Genomic DNA, 22,754 nt, shown 5'->3' with positions numbered 1-22,754 from the left:
AGAAGTGCCCCCATAGAGTTTCCAAGGATCAGCTGGTAGATTTGAACTGCCAGCCTTTTGGTTGGGAGTTGAGCTCTTAACCACTGCACCATTAGGGCTCCTCATCCAAGACAGGGGTCCTCATTTCTGTGATATTGAAGAGGGAATAATAGTATTCATGAGTACCACTGAAAATGTGTTTTCTTACTTTCTAGATTACCTTTTTCACTGACTACAGGAAAGTTAGTGAGAAAACTGGCCCTGATTTTTATGCCTTAAATATTAATATCTTGGCACATTTGGAGAAAAAGCAGCTATACCAGCTCTCATTCAAAAAGAAATTGAGGGCTCTAGCTGGAAGTTAGGAGGACCACATATAGTCCAAGGTCACATATACTGATTGCTACCAGGAACCCTGGTGGCACAGTGGTTTAACACTCAGCTCCTAACTAAAAGGTCAGTGACGGGAACTCACCCAGTGGTCCCACATGAGAAAAGACCCTAGTGATCCATTCCCATAAAGATGACAGCTTAGAAAATCCTATGGGGCAGCTCTACTCTGTTACATAGGGGTCGCTATGAGTCAGAAATGACTAAACAGCGCACAGCAACAACATACCAGAACAAATTGATATTCCCAGTGTTTTCTTCTTTATTTCAGTATTCATCATAATACTGATACACCTATATCGAATCCTGGTATTTATTTTTAAAAGTGTTCAAATTTAATTTACATAAAATCTATGAAACTAAGTAATTAATGCATTTTAAATGCAGTCAGTGTTACAAAGCATAGATATGTAAATATATAAAAAGAAATATTAAATCTCTGTTATTCTATAATTAGCAAATTTATACTAATCCATAAAATATTTGAAAAAAATAATCACTACATAAAAATGAAGAAAATTTCAGTAATCCTGAAAATTGAAAATGAAATACTATTGAAGTTTTTTAAAATTGGATCCTTTAAAAAGAAAGTGTGGCAGTGTTTTTGTTGTTGAGTTCTAAGCATATATTCATGCAAGCTACTGGAAAGTACTTGAGGAAATTAGTAAGAAGACAGTTATAACTGATCCAAATATTTTCCACATTTTTCATCTTCAAATAATCCCATTTTAATTATTTGATATATTTGAGAAGCTTAAAAAAAAACTCCCCATGTTTGCTAGCAAGGACTGTAATCTGTTGATGTTAGCAAGCTCTAGTTTTTGTTCAGAGAAAACATGTCTGTGTTGTTCTCACTCCCCTTGGTTTCGATTATGCATACATGGAGATTCCTCATGGAAGCTACCCATGTCCACGTCAGTTCCATCACGTTCATATTCTACATGTTCAAAAAGTCTTCAAACAAGACTAGGACTTGATGTTGGAATCACTTGACTCTATTGACTCTCTTCTTGAGGGTTTTGGAGGCATGGAAGACTGCTTTCTCAACTAGTACATCTCGTTCACTTCAGAATATTTACACACTGTGTAACTCTTGTCACTGGGTTTTTAAAAAATATTGTCATGTTTCAAGGTCTGAATGACTCAGAGGTCAGATTTTTAAAAATACCAGTATGCTAGTTTTGGACAATCAAATATGTGGTGTTTCACTTCTGAAAAAAATAACGTTGTATTAAAATGCTGAAAACCAGTACTGCAGTGACTTAAACTGACAGTTAGGACTAAGTAGAGCTGAGGGAACATAGCCCTAAGGGTTCCATGGCCCCGGAGCTGAGGTCTGTTGGAGAGCAGGTTGTGGAGAAGAAGAGTATCAGCTCCACAGAACTTTTCCACCCCAGAGTGCTCTCCTTTTCAATCTGTAGCTTCTCAGATGGATCTAAGTCAGGAAATTTGTTCTTAAAATTTCCGTAAATTAAAATAAAAACTAACCCAAGAGCTTTGGGACATATATTACTCAGTTCTTGGAGAAGGTATGAAAGTCCTGTTCTATTGTATAATATATAGCTGAATAAGATAGCCAAATACTTCCACCATATATGTGTGTGTGTGTGTATATATATATATATATTTTTTTTTTAATTCACTAAGGAAAAATTTGTCTAAGTTTGGATTGAAGTCAGACTATCACTTCAGGTTCATTTGGCTGAAACTGTTACATTTAACTGAATTTCATTCAACTCTGATCTATGAAGATCCTTATGGGTTCTGAGTAAAACCTCATTACAAAGCAGAGTCTTGGTTTTCTTTGTTTAGTTTGTATCTTTCTTTTCTATTTGCCATTCCCAAGTTTAGTCCTACGAGTTACCTTAACTGTCTTTTTGAAGGAAAAAAAATTATTTCCCTCTGTTGCTCCTCTAAAACTATTGTGTCATTACTAAACATAACATTTTTTTCCCTTAACTTTCTCTTATATGCTGTATCCCCTCCTCCTTTTTCATTTTCTTTTTGTTCTGTGTTGGTTTTTGCCATCAAAATGTGAATTCCCGTAACTTTTTGGGTTTTATGGTGACACACAGAGTGGGGTGGCTTTTAAATAGCTGGGCCTTCAGTTCTGCATGAAGTAGAGCTTCCTGTTGGCAATCAGATGTTAAAGGTGGAAATATTTGTGCCACAATCTGCACTTAGCAAAATGTATCACTAGTTAGGGCCATAATCTTTTATGAACTGTTTTATTATTTATTGTAAATCTTTTTTTTTTTTCCCGCGGCATTGTGCTACTAACCTCCAGTCTGCGCTGTCTGATGACTGGAATTGTCCAGTCACAGTGACAGCATTGTCCCTTCAGATTTCAGCCCTTAGATTTTCTGCAGGAGAAAAATAAAAATACCCATTTGGTGTCCATTTCACTTTTATCCAGGGAAGAAACTCGAATAGATAAAAGCTTGCAAGATCGATTCTAAATAACAAAAAACAGGAAAAGTAACAGAGGAATTGGGCGGTTCTAAGTCTATTGCAACAGCTTCCAGACTCTGCAGCTGAAAGTTTATGGACTATTTATAGGAATTAGCTCGGTCTTACAGGTTACCGGGGCCAGAGAGAATAGTTTGTCGTAGGTGGCGATTTTGTTCAGTGGAAATAAGTGATGGTTCTCTCCCCCATTTAGCTATCTGTTTCAGCCTCCTCCTGTACCAACTTTTTGCCAAAAACATTGACTAGCAATAAATCCGTTTCTTTGACAATTTAACTTTTGCCTTTTTCCATTTCCTTTGCTTACTTTCTAATGGCGAGGCCTTTTCATAGTAAGATGACTAACGTTTAGGCAGCTGGAGAGTCAGGAAACAAGGGCCATGGGCCATTCACAGACTGGCTCCTTTTCTGGAAGAATCGGTACCCGACTAAGTTACCAGTTGAAGGGCCCTGGACACTGCTTCAAAGAAGCATACATCGTTGAGTCTGATTTATTTTGTTTGCTCTCCTCCCTGGGAAGATGCAGACCGGGTCCATCCTGTTATCAGGCACCTCTGGAACTTCCTGCCCCACCACTGTCTCCCAACAATGATAGCCACTGTTCAGCATAAATGGGGGGCTGGACCCACCGCCACTTACCCTAGTGCTTTATCTGCAGCAGAGCTGGGCGTCAGCCAAGATCAAATGTGCCTCTGTGCCTTAAATCACCGTAAAACACAGGAGGAGAAAAAAAGCTTCAGGAGCACTGTCTCGACATTGCTGCTTGGCCCTGCCAGCCCAGTCTCTAAGTTACAGGTTCAGTGTCTTCTGTCCTCTCAGAACATGGGCGGAGAGAAAGATGGCCAACGTGTTTGAAGATCCAATCCCATCAAGCAAGCACATGCTATATAGGGTATGTTCCAAATTTGGTTTCTCTCCTCTCTCTCTTCCTGGAATGTAGATGTCAATTGGGTGGTAGAAAGAAAGATGCCTACATAGCATAGTGTCATGATGAGCTTCCTGTCTGCTCTGAAATAAAGGTTTATGAACACCTAATGACACCTTTCCTCTTCATTTAGGTTTAATAACAGGGAAATGCCTGTTCTCTGAAGCAGTGGTTACAGGCAATGGAGATTGTGATCTCACACCAAAGTTTAGGATCGCAAATTGACCAGGCCCATGGGTTACAGGAGCTTCGGGAAATTGGAGTATAGGTAGACTTTCAGACAGAAGTAAAAACTAAAATCATTCTCACTTTGTGTGTCTGTTGAAAATGTCTTCCTTCAGCTACGCGGGATTCTGCATACTGAAATGGCTGTTTTCCAAACCCTTTCATCCCTTCATCCTCAGTCTCTTCCTTTTGCTCTGTCCATTCCGAGAAGGCTACATGGGTTTGTGTTATTGTTGTTAGGTGCCCTTGAGTTGGTACCAACTCACGGTGACCCTGTGTAGAACAGAATGAAACACTGCCTGGTCCTGCTGCACCATCCTGACAATCCTTGCTATGTTTGAGCCCATTATTGCAGCCACTGTGTCAGTCCACCTTGTTGAGGGTCTTCCTCTTTTTCGCTGACCCTCTATTATATTGTCTATCAATTCTGTGCCTCTGTTTATATTGTCTATGAATTCCCCATTACAGGCAGTGTAGCCTAGCGGGGTAGGGTGTGGACTGTGACACCAGCCTGCCTAAATTCAAATCCTGGCTCAGCTCTCTGGATGTGAGCAGGTTACTTAACTTCTCTGTGCTTCAGTCTCTTCATCTGTAAAATGGCTATAATACTAATGGTGACTTCCCCATAAGGTTGTTCTGAGGATTAAATGAAGTTAGTACTCACAAAGCATGTAAGAACAGTGCCAGATTTCTGGTAAGCAATATGTGTGTTATTTTTGTTGTTTTTTTATTGAGCATGTACTATGGTATGTATTAAGAACTTTAACATAAAATATCTCACTTAACCCTCCACCTCTTTTCCAATGATGAGACTGAGGCTAGAGAAGCTATTGACTTGCCAAAGGCCACTAAACTATGAAGTCACCAGTATGAAATTTAGAGTCAGATCCCCTGATCCCCAAGACGGCTAAAGCTGAGGCACTCCCCCATCCCCGGCAAGAATGAATATAAAGTAGAGCAAGGTAGTGTGTGTCCGGCCTGAGCTTTGGTGCTCTGTTAATCTAATATGTTCTCTTTACAGATAAGACCTTACACCAGGCCTAAGCTGCCTTGACGTCTGAAAGTTTCTCCATTCATTCTTTGCCCCACAGAAGCATTGCTGGTCTTTTGTAGGTTTTAGTATTCACCATGGCTCCCTTCTAATTCTCTGTTCCGTCTAAAGAAATCTTTTCTTTTTTATACAGGATAAAGCTGGCATCCAGGGTAGAAAATTATTTGGAATGTTGTTTCCCTCAGTGATTGTCTCCTTTTCAACTCAATTTATTCTGAGCGTCTAGGTGATAATAGGGCTTCAGTCCTCACTGGGTGGAAATCTTCCTGCTGAAGAGAACATATGAAGAAGCAGAGCTAGCCTGTTTCCACCACTCGGTGAAACCTGGGAGACTTTCCCACGATATAGCATGGCCGCCTCGGCCTTGTTCACCTAGAAACTGTAGAGTTGGTTTTAAAGGTACCAGTGGGCTTTACCACAGGAGCCACACTGGTGCCAGCTGTGCTTGACTTCTAACTTAAAGACTGGTGATTCTAACTCACTCGGTGCTGTGGAAGAAAAGCCTGGCAGTCTGCATACGTAAAGATTGTTGCGTTATATGCTGTCAATTTTGACTCAAAGCAACCCTATTGGACAGAGTAAAACTGCCCCACGGGGTTTTGAAGGCTGTAAATCTTTACATAAGCAGACTGCCACATCTTTCTCCCGCAAAGTGGCTGGTGGGTTTGAACCTTTTGGTTAACAGCCGAGTGCTTAACCATTGTGCCACCAGGGCTCCTTTGCTTGCTATAAAGTTTACAACCAAGGACATCTGATAGAGTAATTCTACTCTGTAACACCTGGGGTCTCTACAAGTTGAGACTGACTGTATGGCAACAAGTTTGTTTTTTTTTTAAATGTTCTTTTATGAGTTTTTCCTACTTTGTCTTTTAAACAACAACAGCATATATATATATGTGTGTGTGTGTGTGTGTGTATATAGAGAGAGAGAGACTTAAGGAACTGGCTCACACAATGGTGGTGAGCTGGCACGTCTAAAATCCGTAGATGACAGGCTGGAGATTCCTTCCGTGTTGTGTCCTAAAATCCGTACGTCAGACAACAGGAAGAGTGGAGGCAAGATGTCTATTTATAATCTGCAGGCCTCATACACCCTAGGGAAGACGTCCTTTTTGCTCTTAAGGCCTTCAACTGATTGAACGAGGCCTCTTAAGACAACTGATTTTATCACATGTAGCTATGTCATAACAGCATCTAGACTAGCGTTTGACCAGACAAATGGGCGCCACAGCCCAGCCAAGTTGACTCATAAAATTAACCATCTCAGAGCCAGAGCCACCTTTGCTGGCCATTATGTTCCCAGCGCCTCCCATTGGCCAAACCTTCCCAGAAGTCCAGGAAATACTCCTCATTTATGGAGGCCAACAAGCATTTGCTGTAGGAATAAGGGAATAATGGCAGTGCACACCTTCCTTTAGGGGTCCCCTTTCCAACCTCTTGGTGTCCCCAAAAGGGAGTCTCTAAATCTCAGGCAAAACAGTTCCAAGGGCTCCCCTGAACTCTGATTTGAGGGTAATTTCCCTAGTTAGAGTCATGGTGACGTGAGGGTGCGTTGTCTGACCTTCACTGTGTACCCATGAGCCAATCCATTGTGCTTCCCATGTGAACGTCCCCTCAGACACTCAGGGTGCCTCTGTCACCTTATTTATAAGCTTCAGAGCTGATGAGGTGGGAGTCGAGAAATCTCACACTCTGGGTTTTGCCGGGAATCCTCTAAGGCTTCTATCTCGTTGAAAGTTCTTTGATTCTAAGCAGGTGTTCCTGGTTTTGTTTTTAAAGGAACAAGTTGGGATTAACCTTATCACCCCAGCAGTCATCTAGCCAGGGCTTTCCTTTTCATCATTTTGCAATGGATTCAACACAAAGAACCTACAGTTTTTGTCAGCTTATGAGGAAAAGTTGATTAATTTATGCTCCAGAGATATAAACAAAACATAAGTAAAAGTAGCTCACATTTACTGAGCATTTACTATGTGCCCAGCCCTCTGTAAAGCTTGTTACATGGACTATCTTATTCCATCCTCACAGCTCCCCTGTGAGGTGTGGATGCTGTTATCATCCCATTTCATAGACAGGAAATGAAGGCTCAGAGATGCTAAGTAACTTGTGCAAGGTCAGACAGCTGCTAAGTAGTGGAGCTGGGATTTAAACCCAGAGCTGCCCATTCTCGAGGGAACACATGGTCTTAGCCATCAGACATACCTCTCCCCTCCAGTTCTCCACTCCAGTCATCTACTTACCAATTCAGTGTTTAAGGCTATTTAAATTGTTTGGTGCTTAAGATATAAATAAAAACCATGCTATACAAAGTGACATTAATTCTAGCCTAACAGTCATGTAAAACCATATTGTTTATCAATCCGTTTTACTTCATTTTTTTTATGCATCTTCCATTTTCACTGTAATATTTCCTTTTTAATATTTAATAATAGTAATCATAGCCTGTTCAGAAAAGGCAGGCTTAGAAAAGCAGCACCAATCGTGGGAGCCCTAGGCTCGTGTGCCTTTACATCTGTTCCTTTCCCTGATCTGTTCCTTGTTGCAGGGGGCTGATCTCTGCAGCCTGTGTTGCCTGGACTCTGGGGAAGGTTTGGCCAAGGGGAGGCCCTGGTGGGAAATGGTGGGGGCGGGGGGAGGTTGAAGGAGGAGCTCGGGTATTTCTGGCCTTTCTCTCTGTCTCCTGCAGCAGCTGTATCCCCCACAGGGCTCTGCTGACCACCTCCTTTTGTCCCTCCAGCCTCAGGGTGGTGGTGGCTTCCTGCTGTTCCTGAGCTGCATTACTGTCCCCAAGGACCTTCTATGGCCTGTGTCCCCAGTTCCCTTGATTAAATTCCTTCTTTTATTTGATTTTTTTTTATTATGCTTTAGGTAAAAGTTTACAAACCAGATTAGTTTCTCATTAAACAATTGATACGCATATTGTTTTGTGACATTGGTTGCCAGCCCCACAATGTGTTAACACTCTTCCCTTCTGGACCTTGGGTTCCCCGTTTCCATTCATTCAGCTTTCCTGTCCCCTCCTGCCTTCTCATCCCTGCCCCTGGGCTGGCATGCCCATTTGGTCTCATATACATAGGTTGAGCTATGCGTATTATTGTTTGTTTTATGGGTCTGTCTAATCTTTGGCTGAAGGGTGAACCTCAGGAGTGACTTCAGTACTGAGTTAAAAGGGTGTCTGGGGGCTATATTCTTGGGGTTTCTCCAGTCTGTCAGACCAGTAAGTCTGGTCTTTCTCTGTGTGTGTGTGTGTGTGTGAGTTTAGATATTGTTCTACGTTTTTCTCCAGCTCTGTCCTGGACCCTCTGTTGTGATCCCTGACAGCAGTCGGTGGTGGTAGCCGGGCACCATCTAGTTGTGCTGGGCTCAGTCTCGTGGAGGCTCTGGTAGTTGCGGTCCATTAGTCCTTTGGACTTACCTTTCCCTTGTGTCTTTGGTTTTCTTCATTCTGCCTTGCTCCAGACGGGGTGGGGATTGAATTCCTTCTGTTGTAAATAAATAAAACCAGTTGCCGTTGAGCTGGCTCCAACTCATGGCAACCGCATGTGTGTAAGAGTAAAGCTATCACCTACAGGGTTTTCAATGGCTGATTTTTTTGGAAATAGATCACCAGGCCTTTCTTCTGAGGCACTTCTGGGTGGACTCAATCTGCAATCTTTTGGTTAGCAGCTGAGCACGTTAACTGTTCACACCACCCAGGGACACCTGGTAAATAAATCGGACTGTCCATTATTCCAGGTTGGGCTCAGATGGGTACCTGAGTATTTTCAAATTCCCAGTACTTATTTCCAGTTTCCTTCAGAGGCATGGAATATATGCTGTGATTGGGTTAACACCCTCTCATTAAAAGCATCTGAGTCCTTTGTGTTCCCTGTGGCAGTGGTACTAGCTGATATCCCCAACTAGGGTGTCTAGGATCCCTGGTGCTAATCTTGCTGAGTGTCACTAGGGGAGCTTAGGCTCACTGAAGTCAGGGCCTCAGTTTCATGTAAAACAAAGGTGCTCCCCGGGGTCCTTTCTGGTAGCCCCATTTTCTGACATTAGCTCCTTCAGAACTGAGACAATTCTAGAGTGCACTTTCCGTTCCCATGGGGACAGTGAGTTGTTGCCTTCGGTTTCATGGCCCCTGACTCCAGCCAGCTGCCCTTCTGATGTGGGCTGTGGGTCCCTGAGGGCTCAGGTGACAAAATGTGGGTGAACTGGGGCAAATCCACCCACACTGGGAAAACCCGCGGGCAGGCCCTTTGCCATTCAGACCCCCACGGTCAGTCTTCACCTCGGCTCAGCATATATTCACAGGAAGTATAGAGAAAGAGGAAAATGTATTGCTCTGCTGTCCTGGTCTCTGGATTTAACAGTGTTTCAAAGATGGTATTTCATATATTCACCCTAAATATAACACCAATAGGCAAAACGTACAGATGGCACTTGTCCGATGTAATATATTTTCTTTCTCCATTTTAAGCGCTATCATCTTAGACTCTCTAAACATCGTTTTCTTAAAATACCTTATCCAGCATTTGTGTATGTATGTTTATTTGGGGCCAGATGCTCTGGGTATCTTAAATAACTTGCATTTACTAAACCTCGCTCCTCCTCCCCCACCCCCAGCCCTTTCTTTTCAGAAGATACCTTTAGACAATCACCATTCACCTCCAATTCAAAAGACCTGCTGCCTGTCCAGTCTGTGCTTCACGGAAGAATGTCAGCTCCAGGTATGGACACGTTCTTGACTGCGCTTCTGCTATCAGGGGCTTAAAAACCGCTTTTCTGAAATGTGTGAATTTTCAGATGTTTGCAGCCTGTGTATTGTAGTTCTCCATGCAAAGCTAGGGTTTTAAAAAAAAAAGAGGGAGAAAACTCAATTTAACCAGCCACAAAAGTTTATGGAAATAAAATGTAGACAGTAATAAACCTCTTCATCTTTGCTTTAGGAGCTTATTGTTCTTCCCCTGCTGATAGTTCCTCTGTAGGGTGAATTTCTTTTTTCTTTCAAACAGCGAAGTAGAACCAGGAGATAGTTCGCTGCACGTGTTGTCAGTATTTCAGGCAGGCAGCCAGGAAGGTATGGGAGAGAAGTTTGGAGAGCAGGAGTCCCCAGCAGGGAAGGCGGTGATCCCAGTTGGGTGTGGGCCGCCACAAAGACCATGCTGGTTTCCATGGAAGCAACACAGCTCATGAGGACAATCTTGCCACCTAGATTTCATCCCTCTTCTTAGCCTTAGTACCTGGTTTGTATCCATCTAACACTCCTTTTTTTGCCATCTCAACCACCAATGCAGAGTTTCTTATCCATTCTTCCTTTTTCACTTCTCCTTTCGAGGGTTAAAGCAAAGATGTGCTTATTTTCCCCTTATCAACATCATGGGCATCCCTCAGAGTTAATTGTGAAATGGGAACATGTGAGAACCACCACTGCGCTGCAGCTCACACTCCATTCCCTCCTCACCGCCATCCAGCAGCTGGAGAACCTCCTGCTAGCTGTTCCCTTTGTTCCCAGCTATTGACCAGATTTTAGAAGCACTCAGTGGCCTCCATATCCATGCACTTGTCCTGGAGAGCAGAGCGAGAGACCCAGGCTACATGCTACAGGTGGGGCCCTTACTAGGTTGTTGCCCTGTAGCCCCTTCAAGAATAAAGCCCAAGAGTCCTCTGTGGACCCAAGGAGCCTTGGATCCCAGATGGCTGTAGATCTGATTATCTTGCAATTAAGAAAGAGTCAAGTATCACTTTCTGAAATATTGTCTTGGAGTGCTACAGGTCATTAGAGGTGGCGTATGACAAGCAGAGGGGAAAAGCAGCTCTTTGTTTGTTGTTTAATCTTCGGATGGTATATCCCTCTCTTCTCATCTCCACACATCCAGGCCAAGAGTCCGGGTACCTGCATGCTTTTCAGCTTTGCAGGGCTCTTCTGTTCAAACACCAGAAATAACATGCTTACACAAAAACACACTGCATAATAGCTGGTTCTAGAAGTGTAAAGACACCGCCTAGTTTATGTCTTCGCTCCCAAACTGGGGCTGTTTGAACTACCGTTTACTCCCACAGTGTTGTTTTCAATAGCCATCTCCCGAGTCTCAGAATTATTGCCCTGCTGTTAAGTTGACGGATGGTGACTTTCTAATGTCAAAATAACTGTCTAGGAATTGCTTGTCGGAGTGCTGTGACCCATACGGCCAGCATCCCATGATGTATGTGCAAACCTTGAGTTGGTGGCTTCATGTTTGGTTTGGCTGTATTTAAAGAAAGGGCTTTATTGGTCAAGTTAACTTGACTGCAAAGAGTGATACAGTGTATGTTTTACTGCGCATAGGGGAATTTTCTATGATTTGCTTGATAGGCTGATACTACAAATTAGATAAACTCAAAAGAGCTTAAATGCTAAACTGTTGTATTTTTGAGGGGTCAGCAATAACTGGGATTTGTGCAATGTAAATCCACCATTCTAAAAGATAACCAATCTCCTGAACATCCATAAAGCCTGTCTGTAGGCAGAGGATAAGCAAAATGACTCTATTTACATTTTGCAAAAGTAGATAGCTGAAGAAAGACTTTTTCAAGAAAAATAAGCAAGCTGAAAATACTTTGGAAATGGAGTTAAAAATCAGAAAAATGGAAAATGATAGGGACAACCTTATGATCGTGAAGGTCCCCGTAATCTGAAGAGATATTCTGTAAGGAAAGCCTCAGTAATTTGGACTAATTGTAGAGAAGACCAGTCTGAATTAACAAAAGTTTCCAGTTGCAAAGCTTTGAAGGAAAACAGTTCTTTCACGTATAGGGCCATGATAAATGTCTTATTTTAAACCCTCTACGGGACCCCAGTCGCTTATCCACGGTTCTGAAATCCACAGAGCTCTACAAACCAAATTCTTAAATTACTTGGTGGCAAAACCTAATGAGGAAGCTCTTCATAGGCTTTATTTATTACACCAAGAGGGAAATACATACATGTTGTGGCAGAAATATCAGTGTGCTTGATTCTGAGTGCTGCCCCGGGCCTCTAGGAGTGTTACGGAAAATACGTTTTATGCACCATATTATTTTTCTAACATTAGAAAAATTATGAATCCCAAAACACATCTTGTCCCACAGGTCTCAGATCGATAAAGTGGACCTACATTGACTCTCAAGGAGCCCTGGTGGTGCAGTGGTTAAGCGCTCAGCTACTAACAAAAAGGTCAGCAGTTAGAACCCAACAGCTACTCCATGAGAGAAAGATGTGGCAGTCTGCTTCCATAAAGATTTACAGCCTTGGAAAGCCTATGGGGGCAGCTCTGCCCTGTCCTGTAGGGTTGCTATGAGTCAGAATCAACTCCACGGCAACGGGTTTGGTTTGGTTTATTGACTCTGCTAAAAGCTGTGCTGGGAGCAAGGAAGTTGAAGCTAGAGTTGAGGATCTTGACATTCTGGGGTAAAAGAGTCATGGATTCTAAGAAAAAATTTTGGAAGCAGATTGCTGAATTCTTGAAGAGGACCAGGACAAGAAACTAGAGCCCAACAGGGATGGTCTAATTCTGGGGTGGCATTGTTAAGGAGGGCCTGGGTAGCGAGGAAAGGAGGGCATGACTGGAAGAAGCAAAGGGCCAGTTGAATGGCTTAGGGTGGGGGTGGAGGTGGGGGGACTCGTTAGCTTTGCTGTAAAACTAACCTAACCATTTGCCGTCCAGTCAGTTCTAACTCATGGTGACCCCATGTGAGTCAGAGTGGAACTGTGCTCCACAGGGTCTTCAATGGCTGATTTTTCAGGTCACTAGGCTTTTCTTCTGAAGTGCCTCTGGTTGGGCTTGAATCTCCAGCCTTTCAGTTAGCAGCCAAATGTGCCCCCCAGACACTCCAGCTTTGCTATAAGCTGGTTGAATTAGGGAATGACATTGCCTCTGCAGGAATGGGGAAGCCTGGAAGGTGACACCTGGCTTTAGTGACCAGGTCAGAAATAATTTGCAGTCAACATGACAGTTGTTAGTATGTAAACAAAAGCCTCAGAGTCCTTAGAAATCTTCTCTTAGTTTAAACATTACTTCCATAATATTATTCATACTCTTCTGTGTACTTAGCAAACCTTGTCTTTCCGCAGATAATGCAAAGATAAATGTCGGTCCAGATAATTATCTCAGATTCCCGATTAGTGGAGACCAAATTAGTAAGTTCAGCGTACCTAGTTCCAGTCTAAGAAATCCCTGGCAAATGCTAAAATCTCATTGCACTATTTCAGGGGTGTGTGTGTGTGTATATATGTGTATCTACCTGCATATCTTCTATCAGTGGGATGAAATTTCTTCCGCATGCCATAGAGCAGGGGAGATGTGCCAGATGAGAGTACCAGTTGAAGCCTAACAGCTCCCGGGCCAGGAGGGCTCATGGTAGATTCCATGTGGTAGATTGTGTTTCAGGCCTGTTGGAGAGTGAAGTAAGCAGTAAGGAGGCTAGCAAAGTGGGGAGAGATTAGTAGAAACGTGGACTGTGAAGAAATCTAGAATAGCACAGTTAACGAGGCATTTGCCTTTCGGCAGATGGTATCTGAGACACACAGCTGCCACCCTCCCAGGGAAACAGAATAAACACAGTTGCCAGTGTTTCTAGATGACTTTTCTGAGAACCAGAGAATGCTCATGAGCAAAGACGTAACATTTTTACCTGCTGCTATTGTCTTAGGGATAACATCAGGGATCCTTAATAAAATGATGACTTAAAAGCTACTGTCACCTTCTGTCGGAGGGATGTGGGCGAAGCATATCCTTAAAGCCATGAATAGATTAGTGAGTGCACCCTGGGTAGTGGTGTTGCCAATGGTGATTTCGCAAAAGAAATCGAAGTACCTTCCTGTTACAGAGGAGATAGAAATTATGGACCTGGTATAACTTAATGTGCTTTGTTTAATTTGTTGTTGTCACCCTGTAGAAGATTTACCTTAATAGAAGAAGGACTCCGAGGTCAGACGTGTTTTAGGGCAGGTCGGGTGATTCTGTATTGAGTAGAGCCATGACCATCTTACCTGCAGCGGTGTATGTTTTCTCCTGGTCTTCCTGTAAGCAAAGGCTTTTAATAGAATATAATACAATTTTAATAGAATTGTTTGTAAACAATGTGGAGCTTCAATTCTGTTTTGCTACAATTTTGAAGTCACAGTACGTTTGTTCTGTATTAAACCAAAAAACAAAAATGCAGCTAGGGCGCCTGTGAAGGAAAATGTGGGTCTCCGTGGAATTCTTCCATAGTGTTTGGAGTCACCAATGTTTCTGTTTTATTTTAGATTGAGCTTGGAGTTAGAAGACATAAAACCTGTCAACAATTTTATTTGTTAATTCTTATCCCCATTATTTGCTAACTTGTTTTTTAAAAAAAAATTTTTTTTCTTCTTTTTGTTTACAATAAACAAGGGGAAAAAATACAAGCTTTCCTCACAAAGACAAGCTACTTTTGGCCAGCATGGGGATAATTTAGTTCCTTTTAGGACTCAGTACGACAATCAGGATTTGATGTCAAATAAAAGACTGGTTTGGAATCGTCTACTTTGTCCCCAGGCCAATTCTTGATCCATTTTCCCCTCTCTGTTTCTGCCCTTCAATCTAATATAAGTGGTACCATGTCATATACTTTTCTGAAATCTAAACAAATGACACCCTGCATTAGGGTGCTGCCAGTAGCTAACTCTTAGCCTGCCGTGCTATGGGCCAGATATGAATTGCCCTTTTAAGACAGCTGGCTTAAAAGATATGTCCTAATGGGTACATATCACCTTCATTTATGTTAAGACTTCGCAACTTACGCCTTGAGAAAGAAACATAAAGCTATCCCGGATTACAGCAAAGTGTTTTCTTCAATCCTTTCTCAAACACAACAGATTCTTTTTAAACTCAGACTAAGCCGTAGATAAACAGTAGAACACTGGGTGTTGGTATGTGTCATTTTGTCAGTTAAACTCCTTCTTGATGAAATCACTTCACTGTCTACAGAGGAGGAAGCTAACAGTTATCACACCAGTTGCTGTACAGTTGATTCTGACTCATACAACCCCATATGTATTAGAGTAGAGCTGCGCTCTTAGGGTTTTCAGTGGCTGATTTTTCAGAAGTAGAATGGGAGGCCTTTTTTCCAAGGTGCCTCTGGGTAGAATCAAACCTCCAGCCTTTCGGTTAGCAGTTGAACACGTTAACCATTTGTACCACCCAGTTGTATATGTTGGTACAGGGAGCAGTTAGAGTCTGGTGTAGGGGCTCCACTTGTAAAATTCTGTCAGCCCCACTGAGATGAGGAAGGGACAAATCGCCATATGTAATTCTTGAGACACACAGTGTTAGAAGGTGGCAGTAACTGGCCAGGGTCCTGGGTGGTGCAAATGGTTAACACACTGTGCTGATAAGCTCCCATTCAAGTCTGTCTGAAGGTGCCTCAGAAGAAAGCCCTAGCAATCTACTTCTGAAAAATCAGCCATTGAGAACCCTGTGGAGCACAGTTCTTCTCTGGCACACACGGGGTCATCATGAGTAGAGTCAACTCCATGGCACCTGGTTTCGTCACTGGCAGGGGCATCTTAATGAGGGGCTTCTAGGAAACCAGAATGTTCTGTTTCTTTATCTGGGTGCAGACCACATGTGTATGTAACTTTGTAAAAATTGATCAAGCTGTAGACATAGTATTTCTGCATTTTTCAGGGCCAGTAGGTAGGTCTTGTCCCAAGTAGTCACCTCCAGGCCATCACTATGAGTATACATTCCCTCCGGACCATGACAGTGATGATGATGACAGTGGGCTTTCAATTATATGATGTTTAGTTTGCGGAAACGTCCATTTGTTGTGCAAACATTTTGCCCTGAACTACGTGACGTGTCGGTTGGTACATCTTCTGCCTGTCGTGTTTCAAATTTGAGAACTGTTCTACTCTGCCTGTGGTATTACTTTATGTACTTGCTGTAGATCAGTTATGGTCTGTCCAGCTGATTACTAGGGAGAGGAAGTTTCATCTTTATGGATTTTCCTGATCCAGATAATGTTATTGGAGACTGAACATTGTGTACTCACGGCTAGCCCCATCTGTCCCTCACCAACCTCGTCTGGCCTTAGAGTGTAGGTGTATTCCAAAGGGAAGCTGTTTACTCTGTTTAAAAATCTTTGTAGAGAAAGTTCTTGCATTACACGCTGTCAGTTTTGTATTCAGTTTAGCCCTTCTCAAAAATATAACTAACTGGGTCTCTGCAGGGCAGCCGTACTGGAGTTCACACACTGAATCTTTATAAATTAAATCCAGGCACACTTTTTTTAAGAGTGGTAACCCTTGCAAGGAGGTAATGATGGTTCAGTGGTAGAATTCCATGTAGGAGCCCCAGGGTAGATTCCCAGCCAATCCACCTCAAGTCTAGCCACCACCCACCTGTCAGTGGAGGCTTGTGTGTTGTTGCTACAATGCTGAACAGGCTTCAGCAGAGCTTCCAGACTAAGACGGACCAGGAAGAAAGACCTGGCTATCTACTTCCAAAAGTCAGCCCATGTAAACCCTGTGGATCACAACAGTCTGATCTGGCCATGCATGTGGTCACCATGAGTTGGGGGCCAATTGGACGGCAGCTGACAACAGCAACAACCCTCGCAAAGCAGGAGTGTACACCTGTTTAGATGCTTCACCTGAAATATCTATAGAAAGCCACGAGACAGAAAGTAGACGGATTTTTGGCCAGGCTTCTCTTATCTGCCCATATGGCACATGGGTTGAATCACTTGGGATTAAAGATCATCATCAACACTTTCATGTTTGTACTTTGTAGGAAATGGTAAAATCCAAAAGCCATTTTTAAAACCCAGTTCAAGGAATTTGTTTCTCAGGCAGAGGCTACCCCTTGGGGCTGCAGCCACTTTTTGGCCTTGGGCTGACTGGTACCCTCTGAGCAGAGCAAATGTGGACAGACTCACATAAAACATGCTGAACACCCTTGTATAAGGCCTCAGCAATGCCTGCGGTTGTGTTTTTACTTTTACAAAGACTATTTAGATGCCTTGAGAATGAGCGGTGCCATAAAAGGCCAAAGTCTTGAGCGTGTGTGTAATAGATGATGGAGAGTGTTTGTTTGAAAATTACAATGTAGTGACCCTGGCTTCAGTTTGGGACTGGCTAATTCAATTCACAAGGCCTTTTCTGTATATACAATATGTTCTTCCATTCCTTTGCTATCAAAAATACATATTCTCATTTCGTGCAATTTCTTCTTTGTGTTTATTCCTTCTCAGGGCAGCAACTGCCCTGGGGTAACCAGGGTAGAAAAAAGGGAAAGTCATTCCACTAGCAAACTAGACCATCTATTTTCATTCAAACAAATCCATTTTGTATTCCCATATGTAGGCCAAATGAGCACCTCTCCCAGTTAAGAAAGACATCCCCCACATCACATGCCAGCACTTTCTTGATGTAGTTGTGGGAATATATATAGAGGCTTCGTTTTGTGCTTCCTTTGGCAAAACACTTACTTTTCTGTTATTAATTTATCAACCAGAAAAGAAAGATTTTAACTAGCAGCACAAAAGGATGGCCAATCTTTGTGTTTACATAATAGCTTCCGGTGTTCTGCTAAGACGTCCCCACACAGAAGCCCCTCGAATTCCTTCAATTGGACAGGTCCCACACTGAATACTTCTTTTTCCTCACCTCCCACTTTCCCCACGTTGCTGTTAGCTGCCTCCCAGTCGGCTCCCATTGTATAAGAGAATGAAATGTTGCCCAGTCCTGCGCTATCTTATTGGACAATATGAATATTCTCTTGTGATCCTTAAGATTTTCCTTGGCTAATCTTTGGAAATAGATCACCAGGCCTTTCTTCCTAGTCTGACTTAATCTGGAAACTGCTGAAACTTGTTCACCATGGGTCATCTGCTGGTATTTGAAAGATCGGTGGCATGGCTTTCAACATCATAGGAACATGTAAGTCACTAGAGTACGACCAACCAATGGATGGGTGGTGTGGACTTTTCCTGCACCTTTCTCAAAAAAAAAAAAAAAAATTAAAGCCCTCCTCTCTATCCTGTTTTTTCCATCTTAGTGAATAGCTCTATCATAATCTTCCCATCATTGAACAAGCCAGAAGTTCAGAGACTGTTTGGGGTCCCCAGAAGCAGATCCTGAGACAAGGATTTGAGTGCAGTTAGTTTTTTTTTTTTTTAGGAGGCAAGACCTGCAAACACTGATGGGATTGGGGAAGTGAGGCAGGAGAAAGAAGGTGGCTAATAAGGATACATTATCAAACAAGTCACCACTAATTTCATGGGGGAACTCAGGGAAACAACATAGGATGCGCACCTGAGAGTTACCCTACCTGAAGGGTGAGAAACAAAACAAACAAAAAACAGTTGCCATGGAGTCAGTTTTAACTCCTGGCAATCCCACGTGTGCAGAGTAGAACTGTTCCATAGGGTTTTCAAGGCTTTGACCTTTCAAAAGCAGATCGCCAGGCCTTTCTCCCAAGGTGCCTCTGAGTGGGTTCCAAACCACCAACATTTCGGTTAGTAGCTGAGCATTTAAACATATCCACCACTCAGAGACGTGAAGGGTGAGAGAGCTGGGGTGTTCATGCAGTCAGTCATTTGGTTAAGGTTACTCCCAGGAGAGTTCATTTCTTAGTACTCTGTTCTGTCACACAAGTCAGCAAAACAGGCTTCAGTGGCCAGAGAAAGCCCTTGGCAAATATATGCAGATGCTGACAGTTGGAAGTCAGACATGGAAGTAGTAGAGGCAAGGTTATAATGTGGGGCAAGGGAAGGGCAGGAACTGACTATGTACTGTGTCATCTTTCATCATTACCTCTACTTCACCCATGCTTCCAGTGACCATGTCACTTGATTTAACCTACAAATAGACTTGAGCAAGCATGCTAAGGTATGTGGACAGAGATGTGCTTTGCAGCATAAAGAGCTGAAGACAAGCTCGACGTCCACAGATGGAGAGCTGGTGAAATAAACTGTGGGAGGACAGATGACGAAAATGCCACGGACATTAAAAAGAATAAAGGAGACCTGTAGGAATTTATTTGAAAAGATGTCCAAGAAATATTGTTAGGTTAAAAAATAAAATAAAAAACAATTGGCCCCAGACAACTTGTATGACATGATCCCATTTATGTTTTAAAAAAAGAGGGTGTTTATTTTATGTGCACGTAACATGCTTGAATATGCATAGATAATTTCTCAACAGATCTGTAAGGAACAGTTAATAGTGATTACCACAGAAGAGTGGGAGGGACTTGGGGGTTAGGAGAAGAGTAATAGATGCGGAAAAAATAGTATTTTTCAATTGATAGCAGTTGTTTTATTTTTTTCCAACCGTTATTTTGCATTACTTTTATAATTTTTAAAGGTACACTGGAGAGACCTATGCGTTTAAATCACTTATTTTTTTTTTTAAGAATCTGGTATTTGCCCATATAATGGTTTGAAACCTTAATGAGTAATCTCTAGATTAAGTGAACTGTTAAACACATAGACGAAGCAATAACTCTTAGCCATCTTTCTTCAGTGAGCTCCCCTGGCTAGAACCCGAAGTTAAATGAGTTTTTCATACACTTCAAGAGAATATAAAGCAGGTGACAACCCCTGCACGAATGGTATGATCCCATGATTTGTAACAAAATGTGTCTGCGTAGGAAAAGACTCAGAAAGGATAGATGTAGAGATGCTAATAGCTGTCATCTCAGTGTTGTTGGGATTGCGAGTGATTTTTACTTATATTTCATGGATTTCTATTTTTACAAGAAGTATATATTACTTTTATAACCAGAAATCATCAAAGAGCTATTTTCTTTTGGACAAAGGAGAAACTATCTTGTATATTCTTGAGACTGAATACTTGACTCTCTGGAAGTTTTTGTCATGAGTGTGATGAACCTGGAGCTTTGGACAAGGAAATCAACTTCACAGAATCACATTTACATGACCACAGAAAATAAAACCAAATCAAACCATTGCCGTCGAGTCGATTCCAACTCAGAGCGGCCCTCTAGGACGGAGTAGAACTGTCACATAGGGTTTCAAGGCTGTAATCTTCATGGAAACCAACTGACACATCTTTCTCCCTCAGAGCCACTGGTGGATTTGAACCACTGGCCTTTCATCTAGCAGCCAAGCACTTAACCACTGTGCTACCAGAGCTCCTTCACACAGAAAATGGTAGGCCTAAGAGCTGGAAGTGATGAAAATATTGGAGAAAATAACTCGTAGGAGATATATGAAAAAAAAAAAAAAACAGCCAGCCAGTTGCCGTGGAGCCTGTTTCGACTCAGCGATCCCATGTTGTGTCAGAGTAGAACTGTGCTCCGTAGGGGCTTCAATGGCTGCCTTTGGGAAGTAGATCACCAGTCCTTTCTTCCGCCTCTGGATGGACTTGAACTTCCAAACTTTTGTTCAGCAGCTAGGTGTGTTAACTGCAGTACTGAGGGACTCCATTTGAAAAACAGAACCTATTTTAGAGATTTGTCTTTAAGATGTTATATTAAAAGAACCTCAGTCTAGGAATACTGTTTTAATGTCTTGTGTTTACTGGCACCTACTACCTTTGTGATGTCCCCATCTTCTGTTGCATGTACCTTCAGGTACCTTTTTCCCATTGTGGGCTTTCCAATCAAATGACTCATCCAACTGCAGAATCGAGTTTCCTGCCATAAGTTATCCAGGAATGTGTCACTCAGATCAGTTGCTTCTCTTTTAACTTGAATGGAATTAGGCTCAGGGACATTCGGTTGAAAGATTCATGAATGGATGGGTCCCAGGAAAGGGGGTAGTGAGCTTATCAGGGAAGTGAGCTGTATTTTGGGAATGGGAAAGAGATAGGAAAGCTGCGTAATTAGGGAGTGGGATCACCCCAACAGAGGAGATATAATGATTTACAAAAAACATTAGGTCTAAATTCTGGCTATTAGTTTTTGCTGGAGTATGGATGGAGGCAGGAGTTAACTGATGATGTGGATTTTAGGTGACCATTTTGGTCCCAAAAGTCACGATGACTCACACAAATGATTTGTTTGCTGACTAATTTTGTTATCCAATGTGTAGGTACTTGCCAGCAGAAAAGCAGGAGAAATTTTTGCTCAGAAAAAGAAAATGCGTACCCTTGCAAATGCTTTTAACGTGTAGGCATGCTTTCAGTATCTGAAAGTTATTTTTGACACTATTTCTAGCCAAATTGCTTTTCAGTTTTATGAAAAATGTTAATTTTCAAAGCCCTCTCCCAACTGTTACTTTTATCACTCAAAAATGTGATATTTTAAAAATACCACCATTGGTATCATATTAAGACTTGCTTTGGATTACATACCTTTCATAGTACTTAATATTTTTTTCAAAAGGCATTTGGACATGAGAAAAGGATAAAATGAAAGTTCACCAAAATGTTCGTAGCAGTGGTCTTTGAGTGATGTTGTTCTTTTTTCCACTTGTCTCCATTGTCCTAGTGTCCTATGATAAGCATGGAATGATTTATAAAGAAAAATTGAATTTATTAGAGGGAGTAAGAAGATATTAAGGAGCAAAGTTAAGCTTCATGGTGCTTCGAGCTATAGGACATAAATATGATGATTGTGGTCACAACACAAGACAGCTCTTTTTCAGAGGCTCTTAAACTTCTTGTGCAATGGCAAACAAGTTGTTGGCAGAGTCTTTTTTTTAAAAAATGTTAAGGTTGTACATCCTGTAAGTTATTAATAAAGAACTGTGAAATCATGTGAACTATAAATATGACCACCGTTATTTAAATACTTATTTCAATTTGGGTACTTACTAAACTCACTCGAGGAATGATTGAAGTTTGAGAATGGTTACTTATTTTTAACCTTACAAGGGAGATTAATGAATTAAATTTATCTTAGGGCACCGGCTGTTAATGGAAGAATTACACACCGTGTTATTTAACTTGGTTATCCAGTGTTTATGGGACAGTCCGCTGTACTGTTGCATTGCACTGTTGGTCTCATTAGTATCATTGACTTAGGTATAATTAATAAAATAATAGGTGCTGATGGAGGGTATTTTCAGGAGTTATATCAAGAAATACAACGAGCATTTCTGTTGCATCTATTTAATCTCCTAATGGAAGAGATCAGTTAGAAAAATGGTCTCAGTGGCTACAGACAAGTTCACTGACTTTCCCCTTAGGTTTTTTTCGCATTCTTCTCCATCAGTGTTAGAGGATACTGATGTGTTATGAAATGAGAATTAAATATGAAAGGGTCTGAGCATCATTATTTGCCGAGCAGTTTGAGAAGCTTTTGTGAGATGTATGTGCCCTTGGAATGAGTAGAAAGTTCATTAGTTCATTCAACAAATAATAAGAATTGCACAGCTAGTACCATATTTTTCACAAATAACACATGCATTATACATTTTTTGCCAACAGCGCACTCCCCCCACCCCCAGCACATTATCTTCGCAAGCACGCTATGCCAGTTTCTTTCCTTTTTCTTTTTTTTACAGCTTGCTGACTTCAGTTGACGCTAAGAAGACATAATAAAACTATGAAATAAGCAGGCCTAACATACCCTGGGAAACCCTGGTGGCGTAGTGGTTAAGAGCCACGGCTGCTAACCAAAAGATTGGCAGTTTGAGTCCACCAGGTGCTCCGTGGAAACTCTATGGGGCAGCTCTATTCTGCCCTGTAGGGTTGCTATGAATCGGAATCAACTCGACGGCAACAGATTTTGGTTTGGTTTAACTTGAGATGATCTTATAAAATTTTCACATTCAAAGGTC

The 22,754-nt window shown here is 41.9% G+C and overlaps 1 protein-coding gene across 5 annotated transcripts in view; it reads left to right on the top strand.

Annotated features, from left to right (window-relative positions):
- Positions 1–22,754, top strand: part of ZNF827 (zinc finger protein 827) — a 202,488-nt gene that overhangs the window by 129,830 nt on the left and 49,904 nt on the right. For all 5 annotated transcript variants that reach the window (XM_010597215.3, XM_010597214.3, XM_010597213.3 and 2 more), the window contains exon 8: positions 9,645–9,748. In XM_010597215.3, the coding sequence (XP_010595517.2) occupies positions 9,645–9,748 (104 nt within the window). The remainder of the gene's footprint in view (positions 1–9,644; positions 9,749–22,754) is intronic.

Source organism: Loxodonta africana, chromosome 13 (genome assembly GCF_030014295.1).
Source record: "Loxodonta africana isolate mLoxAfr1 chromosome 13, mLoxAfr1.hap2, whole genome shotgun sequence".
Lineage (NCBI taxonomy): Eukaryota > Metazoa > Chordata > Mammalia > Proboscidea > Elephantidae > Loxodonta > Loxodonta africana.
This window is presented reverse-complemented; position numbering and strand designations above follow the sequence as displayed.